The 12318-nt window shown below is 38.3% G+C and overlaps 1 protein-coding gene across 2 annotated transcripts; it reads right to left on the bottom strand.

The window, feature by feature from the left end:
• On the bottom strand, positions 1 to 12093 carry LOC128607628 (uncharacterized). 2 transcript variants are annotated; one of them, XM_053624641.1, is made up of 9 exons: positions 11872 to 12093; positions 10189 to 10282; positions 9934 to 10102; positions 8988 to 9130; positions 8261 to 8437; positions 5107 to 5223; positions 4734 to 4820; positions 4388 to 4535; positions 1 to 1808 (listed from the first exon to the last, which is right to left on the bottom strand). In XM_053624641.1, exons 1-9 carry the CDS (start codon positions 11901 to 11903, stop codon positions 1786 to 1788), a joined length of 990 nt encoding a protein of 329 aa, XP_053480616.1. In that variant the 5' UTR covers positions 11904 to 12093; the 3' UTR covers positions 1 to 1785. The 2 variants fall into 2 exon arrangements, with proteins under 2 accessions (XP_053480616.1, XP_053480615.1); XM_053624640.1 differs by lacking the exon at positions 11872 to 12093 and adding an exon at positions 11531 to 11804.
• Positions 12094 to 12318: the final 225 nt, after the last annotated feature.

Here is a 12318-nt window from a genome sequence, read left to right as displayed (position 1 = left end):
ATTGTTTAAAATATATTTATAAAAATTTTGTATCACAAATACATGTTTATGAAAGTAATAAATCCATGATATCAAAAAACAGACAACAATACATATTTTTGTACAACTCTTACAAGTGCTCTGACGATTACAGCATAAAGTAGAAATAGTGCTGGAATCTAAAAACAAAACAAAACAAAACAAAAAACATTGGTTATCCAAGTAAAAGAAGGATATTATTTTTACATAGTCAATGAACTTTGGTTTCCCTACATGGGGAGTGGAATTAACTTTTGTTCCCCTTTGTTCAAAACACCTCCTTAACAATGAGCTCATTGTCTGTGTGACATTAAAAGATAAAGCATTCTGAGGTTAGTGTATAAAATCATAAATCAAAAAGCATGTAATATTCATTGGAAAAATGTGCTTTCAAAAGAATAACAGTGGGGGGGAATCACAAACCTGCTTAAACTTAAAGTGACTTAGAAATTGTACAACAATGTCAATACTGAATCGTCAAGATAGTGCGCACACACATTATAGATCATACATACATACACATTCACACACGGACACTATGGACATGCCAATCAGCCTACCATGCATGTCTTTGGACTTGGGGAGGAAACCGGAGTAACCAGAGGAAACCTCCGCAGCACGGGGAGAACATGCAAACTCCGCACACACAGGGCCACGGTGGGAATCGAATCCCAGACCCTGGAGGTGTGAGGCGAACGTGCTAACCACTAAGCCACCGTGTGCCCCAAATGTACCTTCATTAGGTATCTTTTTCCTAGAATTGTGCATTTAGCTACCTTCAAAGCTTTCCTCTAAAAAGGTCATTACGGTCCAATTACATACTCGTATATATCTACGGTTCCAGGTGATGAATATATGTTGAAACTAAAAAAGATAAGGCTACCAACCCAATGACAGTTTAGTGCCCTTTCTTCCGAGAGTGAAATCTACCTCAAACGAGTGGCGCGACATTCAGGAAACGAAACCACAAATCAGAATGCCTTGTTGTTACTACTACACAGCTGGATTATTAATATAAAAGAATGACAGCTAACACACACACACACACCTCTGATTTGTTGGAACCCTGTTATCTGACGTTAAAACTTTATGATAGTGATTGTAAGTTCTTCCTATTCCAAAATAGGATGCATCCTCATCGTTTGTTCAAGATATTAGATTGATATTATATAATATAATATAATCGGAAACTGTATACATGTTTCGACTACACAACATTTTAAAATGGAGTGGCTGAATCACGTTTTGCATGGGCACAGTGACTGCTGCTGAAATAGATAAGACATGCAGTTTGGTACATACTGACACTTTCTGATATGTATCCAAACTTAAAATAACATTTAAAAGAAGCACGGAGAATAATCATGAACAAATACTTCAAACATTTTGCAAAGCAAACATTTTAAAGCATATATAAAAAAAAAATAATAATAAAACAAACAAATAAAGATGTAACGTATGAATGTCTAATCACTACATGAATAACTTGGCATTTCCATGTACAAAATAAAATCAATCTTGTCCAAAGCAAGAACTGGATTTCAGATGACTTTCAAATAAGCTAAACGGCAACGATGGCTTGCCGCACTCACTTTATGTCCGAAATTGATTTACGGACATCTCTTCCGGGTCGATGAACCTGCTTGACTGAAGTTTTGTTCAGCTGTAAGTGCATATTTAAACACTGAATTGAAGTTGCATTATTGTACCCCTTGCTGACTCTCCACAATGCAGCGCGTCTCATGCTGCTCCTCTTCATAAAGACCTTTACTGCACATCTGTAGCAAACACTTTGAAGAGAACGGAGAGAAAGAAAAACAAACGTAGACACTCAGACACAGCAATATAACAAAAGGCAACATGTGGGTTTTAGTCAAAAGTAGAACTGTACAGAATTATACAAATGATATAGAACAGAAGCAAAGTTCAATTCTGAGCTGAAAAGGACAACTCTCACCCTACTGTAGCACTCGCGGTTATCCAAACCTTTAGTGGCATGCAAGCATGCTTTCACACCAGTCTCTTTGTTTGCTTCGGTTTCACGCTGTACATAATTAAACCAAAGACAAACAAAGATTGCCTGATGGGTATGCGCTTGTAAGTTTGTTTTCATTCAATAACTATTTGGGCACGTGTGCGTACTAGAAATCACTGCCATCAGTCAAATGTGCAGAACGTAGAGCTGCAGCTAAACAAAGGATTCGATAATTACAGTTTAAAACATTTTGTGAATCACATCCACTGTTTATTTACTTCTTGTTTGTTAAATAAGTATTCAGACAACACCGCAACATTCTACAGCACCGCAGCTCTGCCCTTTGTATCGGTTTACATTTTGCAGGTCATTTTTGCTTCACTTCCTACAGTTGGATTGATTCAGAGTTTAATTTATTTACCACTGCAATCAATCCACCATCTGAAAACGTTATTTATTTTTTTTTAGGCCTACATGCGCTTCAGGCAATTTTTTTGTTTGTTTGTTTTTGGCTCATTTAATTATGTGCAGTGTAAAACTAATCCAAACCAAAGAACAAATGGATTCAGGCTCCGAGTCAGACTCTGCCAAAGGTGTCAAATCACTCTTAAAACAACTCGTTGTCATTGCTGGGTTGAGAAAAGCCCGCCAACCAAAAATACGTAGCTGACAACTGTGCTGTGGACTAAATCGGGCACCGAGTTAGGAAAGGATGAGCACACAGTGTGTATGGGAAATTTAGCTGTACTGTATATATATCAGTGGTCACCAACCCTCTTCCTGCAGGTTTCATCTCCAACCAAAATCTAACACACCTGTTTTAGTTGACCAAGAAGTTCTTAAAGCAATGATTACATGGTCAGATGGGCACGATTATGGTTGGAGCTGAAGTCTTCAGGAAGGTAGATCTCCAGTACCAGGTTTAGTGACCTCTGATCTACAGTATCCTGTGTATCTATTAGCTGACCAGCAAGGACGATGTGCCTAATAAAAGTAGCCACTAAGTATACACACACTGGCCAAAAATCCCAGCTTTGCCTTTGCTGATTCACTCGTACTGTGTACCTGCTGGGTTTATAATGGGTCATAAAGGTGGTTGTAAAGAAATCAGTCAATATAAACCAGCAATACGGTAGATATATCTAATAAACTGGCAACTGTGTTAAACATTAATAGAACGTTTAATGTTTACTTCACAAATATTTTATGATAATATATGTTTGGGTAAAAAAAAAAAAAAAAGTGAGCCTTTTTTAAATTTTTTTTTTTAAAACTCTGCAACTGTAACATGATCATTAAAATCAACCAGGCTACCAAGAGGATGCTGCTGGTTACTATGGCAACCAGGCTTCTCATCAGTTCAGTTCAAAACGTAAACATCCTGGTTTGTTTCCCTACACATGTACGCAAAGCGATGTAGGCAAGTGTCACTACAGCTTTTTTTAATCAGTAGATTAACTAAAATAACTCAAACATTGTCAGGAAGATAACTCGGAGTAATTTCAACGAGGCAGCTAAGAGTAATGCAGGAATACAAGAGGTTTTTTTAAAAAATTTTTTATAAATGTTAACACTTTTACTGGGACCACTTTTCCTTTACAGTTTTATTTTATTTTCTGTTTGAGTTTGGAACAAGGACGAAAGATGACAAAACACAGTCTATAAATAGTTAGTAAGCTAACCTCCTTGTGTTATAATGTCACAAGGCTTTTCACTACAGTGTTATAGTGTTGTGGTGTCATATACTCGCTGTCCAATTTCTGAGAAATACCCGTGCACCTGCGTATTCATCAATCCATCCAGACAGCTAATCATGGGTGCAGTGCATAATCATGCAGATACAGGTCAAGCGCTTCAGTTAATGATCACATCAAATATAACAATGAGGGAAAAAATGTGATCTCAGTGACTTTGACCGTGGCATGGGTTGTTAATCCCGGACAGGCTGGATGGAGATTTTTAGTTTCTAGAGTTTACTCAAAATGGTGCAAAAAGAAAAACAAAGCATCCTCTGACCGGTGGTTCTGTGGGCAGAAATGTGTTGCTGATGAAAGAAGTCAGAAGAGAATGGTCAGAGTGGTTCCAGCTACGGGGACTCAGCCACTCTTTACAACCGTGTTGAGCAGAAAAGAAACTCACAGTGGGCAAACTGGACAACTAAAGATTGAGCCAGGTGCCGTTTTTCTAATCTCTAATGATTGCATCCGTTGCTCTGCTGCCACATGATTGGCGGAGTTGATAACAGCATGAGCATGCACAGGGGTACCTATTAAAGTGCCCAGCGGGGGCAAGTGATAGCACTTTTTTTAACCATCCTGTAGTACAGTAAATCAAAATATGTTGTTTTCAGTGATAAGTTTTCTTTCTTACGAAAACAAAAACAGCAGCCCTTACATCTCTCCCGCAGACCCTGGCCGAAGCTGCGGTACAGACGGAACAAGCCCCAGAACAGCACACTTTTGATGGTCACCGAGATCACGCAGCCCGTTATGGAAGCAGCCTCTAGGATGTATGTTTTACTCTGGCCCCACTGAGTAATGATCTATGAGGAAAGCAAAATGGGTTTCAAATCCTCCAGTAGGCTTGTGATTGTTCACTCGCATCCAGATTTCTACCAAGATGTATTTTCTGTCTTAGCTGCAGCTGGACCATATCCAATGATGTACAGTGTTTAACAGAATCATGTACATGATGTAAACAAGACTGTAAATAATAAAAAAAGGTGCGTTTCCAGACTTACCGTGTATAGGAGGTAAATGAAATAGGCCAGCTGAGGTAAGTTCTGGAGAACAAAAATCCAGACCAGTGGCTTCACTTCTTTTAAAACCTGAAAAACAGATTGCATATAATCAAATCAGATCTTTAAACGAGCATACAGCAATCCCACCGTTTCCTTATTTATTGACTTCATGTTGCCATATCTAAACAATTAAACCAAAGTGCACAGGGATTCGTCCAGGGTCTCTTGGAGGTCTGCAGTCCACCACAGTTTAGTATAATACTTACCATAACATACATACTTTACTTCTCAGTTAAGAATTACATGTAGGAGGTGCATTAGAACAAAGAAAATCACAAATCCTGTGAAACAGCTCTGATTTATAGTGACTTACAGAAATGGCTCCAGTCACAGCAGTGATTATTGCCCAAACGAGTCCAATTCCCAAAATGATGGAGTGAGCGAAGGACACAGTGGGGCCTGACGTCAGGATTAGGATGCACAAGCACAGCTGGTCAACAGGGCAAAACACATCTGAACAGTCAAAAGGAGCCCCAACCAAGTACTGAATGCATAAATGAACATACTTTTCAGAAGGTTGACATTTATGTACTATAAACTCTTTATTCTAATATATTTTGAGATACTGGATGTTTGATTTCCATGAGCTGTAAGCCGCAATCATCAAGATAAAAAAAAAAAAGGCTTGAAATATTTCACTTTATGTGTAATGAATCTAGAATATATGAAAGTTCCACTTTTTGAATTAAATTACAGAACAAAAATGAACTTTTCCATGATATTCTAATTTTTTGAGATGCACCTGTATAATATAAACTTTTGTCTTCAACTGAATCTCAATTATTCACTGTTCCCATTAACCAGATGCCTATAGCCAGGAGAGATTTTTTTCACATTAAACAACTTCCTTTATTCTATTTAACACTGCTGTTCAAAGCAGACATAAGTACAAAAATCTCCAGCATTCTCTGTAGTAATAATGTTATCCAGCCATCAGTAACTTTATGTAACTATGATGAACCCATTATGGTTGAGCCTTATAGCGTGGGATCTCATCACAGGTACACAACATCTGCCATTTCTCCCTTCCTGTGATTTGTACTTTGACTTGACTATGCTTGCTTAAACTATTTACTTCTAGTTTCTCTATAAGCATTTTGAATCCTTCTCAGTCGCTGTTGAGAACATTTTACTGGTCAGGAAAGCAGGCTTAAATAAATTAGCCCCAATGTAAAATCAACCTATGGGGTGTTTTACCAAGTGTAGTTGACAATAATATTGTCTAATTCTGGGGTAGAAATAAATCAGACCTAGCCTCTACTTTATAGCATGCTGTTGTTCTCCTCGCTGCAGAACTGAAAGTCCAGGGGGTGGAGGCAGGACCTGTTCCAACTCGTCCTATAAGCCTAACCCGAAGCCCTAACCCACACAACAATGTACAATGCAAAACATCACACTTAAAACACTTATCCAGCTTGAAACACACCGAGCTGTCACAACCTCCTGGACTTTTGTCTTGACTCAGCCCAGGTAGGAAGAGCTAGATCAGGTCCAATTCCACCCCACTGACTCTATATTCTTCAGGGAGATACTGCTTGCTCTTGGTATCACAAAAGTAAAAAAAAAAAAAATCCACTTTAAGGCTTTTTTTTTTTTAACAGAAAATACATTGATGTGGATGGCAAAAATTGAGCCTTATGATTATGTGATTTTTTCCTTGAAAGAGAGTAAAGGATCATCTCTGCTAGTCCATTTACACTAGCCAGGCCTGATCTTATCTCACAACTAGCAAATTACTTTCTATCCCAATAAAAAGGTGTTTATAAAATTTTTACCACTGTAATACAGGAAGTGAACAGATATGAACTTACAACCAAGGTCAAAGGTTTACAGTGGTTGTAAAAAGTCTACACACTCCTTGTTAAAAAGGCAGGTTTTTGTGATGTAAAATAATGAAACCAAGATAAATCATGTCAGAACTTTTCTACCCTCAAGGTGAAATTACAATGTATAAAAATTAAGTGAAAAGCAATCAAAAACATTCTGATTGTGAAGGTCATTCCAAAATCTTAATTTTAGCCTAGTTTAATCATTCCCCAACAAGTTTTGAAGTGTGTTTTGGATCACTGTCCTCTAGGGACAGTAATCTTCATTCTTCATTATTCCGTCCACATCAGTCTGTGTGCTGAGTGGAAACTGGTCATGCTGTGTCACGGGGCAATGCAAATTGAAAGGGGAGAACTGACTGGTGAGTCCAGAGAGCTCTCAGAGAGCACAGCCTGCTTTATTTTGCTCTATTGGACTCCCAGCCACGGATGGCTGTGGCATCGTTGAGATACAAATCTCTGGACAAAAGGGTGAACACTTTTCTGTTGTCCGCTTCATGCAGTATGTCAGTTCTACTGGCAGCAAAACAGCCCCAAAGCTTAATACTACCACCAGCATGCTTCTCCTTTTCTCCTAGAAACACAAATCTATTCATTGTGGCCAGTGTCACGTCGCGAAACGTAAGGGAGCAGAATACGGAAGCAAGCGCAGGTAAAGACGTTCTTATTTAAAGGAGACACGCAGATAACTCCAAATCGTGAAACAGATGCATAGTCAAAAACAGGCGGTGGGTCGGGCTATTGGCAAAAAGGCATAAACGGGGCAAAGCAGGAATCGAAGCCGCGGCCATAGAAAACAGGGTCAAAACACAAAACAGGAAACATAAAGCTATGACACGGAACTGAGAGCGGAAACACCAGCGTGGTCTAAATGAACTAATCTATCGTGGTAAACGAACTAAATCTATCAAGGTACGTAAAAATGAACTAAGACGATGAACTATACTATATCTAATACCCCGCGAGGTGTACAGGGAAGCGAGCGGTATATATCCCAAACATAATCAGAGCTAAGCGCTGGCAGCTGAGAACAATAAAGCCACCCCCCCAAACAACAACCAGTAACAGAATGGGGAGGAGACAGAACAGAAACAACACAAATGCACGTGTCCATAGTAAACAATGTTACAGTTGTCCACATTCGAAGAGCGGGTGCTCGCGCACCTTGCTCGTGCACGCGCTTGCCCTCCGGCTCGACAAGTGCACTGCCTAAAGGGGAGACCGTGACAGCCAGGTAATGTCTCCTCTCCAAAAGGCTTTTTCTTTGTTAATGTGATGAGCAAAAGCGCAAAAAACAAAAAAATAAAATAAAAATAAAACAGTCAAGCCTGATGGTGGTGATTTTGGAGCAGGGGCTTCTTTCTCGTTTCCACAGTGCTCACAGTAACGCCTGTGTTCCAGCAGGTTTTAATTCATGGCAGACCTGACAGTTGGATTACATGTGACAATTTCCTTTGAACCCACATTTGTATGGATTTTTTTTTTTTAGTTATGATGTCACAGTTGCAGAAATCACTGAAATCCAGGGATTACCATGTCCTACACATCCCTTATAAGTGTATGTAAACCTTTGGCCTCAGTTATACATAGACTTTAGTGCTTCACTTGATTGTTACATCCACAATTAAAGGAAGAACTCACCTGTGCCTGAAGATCAAAAGTCACCATTGAGAAGCAGAGATTGAGCAGGAAATACTGTTCCTGCAGGCTTTCCAACGCTCCACCCACCCTGAAGGCCATCATGTTGGGTCTTAGAATGAGCAGCAAGGCACAGATCAGGTGCACCACACCCACACATATGATGCACACAAACCGCACCTGCAAAACAAATAGTCATAACCTGCGGAGATTCAGATTCATAAGATGTCAAATATCTGCTGACACTCTAGATTAGATTCCTATTGCATCAATCACACTTGTAAACAAATTGAAATCTCTCGAATATCCGGAGAAACAAATTTTTACTAATTCACCCAAACAAACTTCCTCGCTTGGTTAATCCTCCTTGTCATCGTGAATCCTTAAGGTAATTTTATGCAACACCAATCTGTGCTTCGCATTAGAGGACGATTAAGGTCTTGTAATCTTGTACTGTGTGTAACCATGCCATATGATTTGTTCTTAAGTAACGGACCTCCTTTTGTGTAATCTCATGTATCAGTGTTTCTCAGTATGTTCCTGTTTTAACTTCTGCATTTGGAAAGCCCCAGATGCTTTGGTTGAGAAGCTTGCCAAAAAAAAGATCTTGTGCAAATTCCATCTTAGCTGCAAAATCTGTGGCGTTTACATGCCTACAACTAGACCATGCCAAACAGCTACACCCAAGGTGTACTGTGGTTTGTTGATGTTGAAATAACGGCTAGCATACCATCAGCAGCATTCCTTTCTCTTCGAGTACGCTGAAGTTGACGATAGAGCGCACCATGACCACGAGCACACACACCGCAAAGATAATCAGCTCCTGCCTGTTTTCCTGCAGCACGCCTCGCATGATGTAGTAAACACAGAACACTGGGGAAACATCACGGACACATCGTATTTTATAATAATAATAATAATAATAATAATAATAATAATAATAATAATACACTGGCTGATTTGTACACGATTCATCTGTATAAAGCAGAGGAAGCACAATGCCTTATTATTCAATCTCAGTTGTTGTTTTTTCCCCTCAAAAAGCATCACTTAGCAGGAGAAGTTGTAATTGTATGTGAGATCTGTCTACACTGTGTCTTTTGACCGTAATCCACAGCACACCACAAATTAAAAGATATCGACCATGGCCTATTACATGAGTACTGCAAAACACCAAAAAGGGTCAAACATTCTCTCGTGTACAACAGTTTGGAATTTGTGCCATACGGTCATGTATATTCGAGTGTACCAACTGCTGAATGTTTACAACTGCCCTTAGACCTTTACTGTAAGTGAGATTTGAATGAACATTTGCCATTCTTTTTTTCAGTACAAGAAAACTCATTTTTGTCAGTGGAATATTCCTTTACGTTTGTTGCTGTTCGCGTTTCAGTTTTCCTAAATCACTGCCGCAGCATGTTTCCAGGACTTGCACAAACTTCTCGTAACAGACCAGATTAACTTGTCAAAACAATGTGAAACTGAAACAGAAAAAAAAAGTGAAAATGAACTTTTAGGATGGTTATATCGGGCCAATGACGGAGACTAGTAATACTGAGTCTAAATCATTATAAATGGCACAGAACTGCATCCTGGTTAGTGTGTGTGTGGGGGGGACGGGGCTTGGCCCTTACCATTTTAAAAGATATATATTTGTTGCATATATTGTTCCTTACCGATGCCCACAAGCTGGATGATAGAGACACTGAGGTCATCATCGTCGTCCACTTTCCTGATCTCTTCCGTGATGTTGACTATAGTGAGAATGAAGAGCACCACCAGGGAGATGATTGTGAGGCAGAAGTAAGCCTTCACAAAGCACTGGAGCTCTGACAACCTCTTTATCTAGACAGAAGAAATGAGACAGAGTGCTGAATGGGATGTGAGAGAGTGAGTTTAAATGAATCATGCCCCAGAGGCAGACGACCTACTGGTCCACATGGTGTGGGTATCAGCTCCCCGTGCCTCGGCCTCAGGTTTGGTGAGCGACCCTCTACACTCTCCTGGCGCTGAGGCAGCAATGGACTGCAAAGTCAAGAACGAACACACATTTTATATATATATATATATATTACACACACACACACACACACACATACTACCATTCAAAAGTTTGGAGACACTTGACTGAAATGTTTCTCATGATCTTAAAAACCTTTTGATTTGAAGGTGTATGATTAAATTTGAAGATTCCTTTAATACTGTTTAAAAAGCATTTCAGGGAGTTTCGTCAAGAAATTGGATGAAAATGCCAAAAATACATTTCTGGAAATCCTAGGCAAAAGGTGTCTACTTTGAAGATGCTAAAATACTAAATTATTTTGACATATTTTTGATCACAACATAATTCCCATAGTTCCATATGTGTTACTCCTGAGTTTTGATGACTTTATTATTATTATTCTAAAGTGTGGAGAAAAGAAAAAAAAGAAACAGTGTGTCTAAACTTTCGACTGGTAGTGTGTGTGTGTGTGTCTGTATATATATATATATATATATATATATATGTACACACACACAGTCAGTACTGTGCAAGTCGTAGGGACATGCAAAGAAATTCTGTAGAGCAAAAATGCCTTCAAAAACAATTCAATTAAATGTTTCTCCATTAAAAATACTATAAAGGGCAGTAAATAGTAATAAAAATGAAACAAAGGCAATATTTGGTGTGATGACCCTTTGCTTTAAAAAAAAAAAAAAAAAAAGAGTAGTCTCAGGTAGAATTAGTGCAGTTTTATGAGGAGCATCTTGCAGAACCAGCCACGGTTCTTAAAGAGACTTTGACTGTCGCACTTGTTTCTTATTTTTGCAGCAAACCGCAGCAGCCTTCATTGTGTTTTTGTTTTGTTTTTTTGTCTGAAAAGTGTCTCATCACTTAATATGCTGCTTTCTTTACTGACATACAAACATTTTTCTCTAACATTTAATTTTGTGCTAGAAAACTAATGTTTGTGAATCGAAAATGTTTTTGTACCGACTCGATAATGTAGAAGTCATAAACAAAAATAGACTTTTGAACAGTACTGTATATGTATTATTATTAAGTCAATGGATGACGTACAGTCCTTTTTATTCTTTTATACATACATACATACATACATACACATTTTTATATTTATATATATATATTATATATATATATATATATTATATATATATATATATATATATATATATATATATATATATATATATATATATATATATATATACACATTTTTATATATAGGTATACACACACACACACACACACACACACACACACACACAAACCTCACGCTCTGCATCCTGATTATCCCACATGTTTCACCACTCATCATAACTGATGTCCACTAGCTAGACCACTATTTAAAAATATTTTTTTTAAATGCTATGATGATAATCGGTTATTTACTATTTAGTTATCAGTTTTTCCCCCAGTACCCAAAAACTTCTTCCGAAGAATCGAATCCAAATGGCTCCCACATAAAACTGGTGTCAAATACCACCATCTGACACCCTACGTAGTGCACTACGTCTAAAAGGGAGGTATTTGTAACTAGACCCTAGTTGTTTTTAGCTTACTGCTAACATCGACAATCGTAACAAGTGGATTTAGCTAAGTGAGCCCTTACCGAATCTCGTCCATTGCGCCAAATTCAGCCATAACACGGATGCCTTTAATTGTACATGAGTTATGTACTTTCGGGTGTTACTGCACTGTCTCTACATTAAAAAAAAAAAAAAAACATTTCAAGTAGTAGGAGGGGCTGAGTGATGACAATACGCCCACTTCCGCTTTTACATCTTAGCGGTTTTCTTTCCATCAGTAACGCGTGCTAAAAGTGCAATACATTTATATTCATCTACTTGTTTGTTTTTTCTTAGTCTCGCATTTGTTCTGTATACACGCTACATAATATAGCAGAATATTCTTCATAATTAATGTCACACAATATCATATTTATACATCAATTTAAATAACATTTACTAGGAAAGCAGTCTGAAGGTGTACTGCGCGATTTTACGCAGTTAGGAACCAAACAACACTTTTTTCTAACGGGCCAACCACGGCTAAAAAG

Source organism: Ictalurus furcatus, chromosome 5 (genome assembly GCF_023375685.1).
Source record: "Ictalurus furcatus strain D&B chromosome 5, Billie_1.0, whole genome shotgun sequence".
In the NCBI taxonomy this organism is placed as follows: domain Eukaryota; kingdom Metazoa; phylum Chordata; class Actinopteri; order Siluriformes; family Ictaluridae; genus Ictalurus; species Ictalurus furcatus.
Note: the sequence above shows the minus strand (reverse complement) of the source record. Positions and strands in the feature narration are given on the sequence as shown.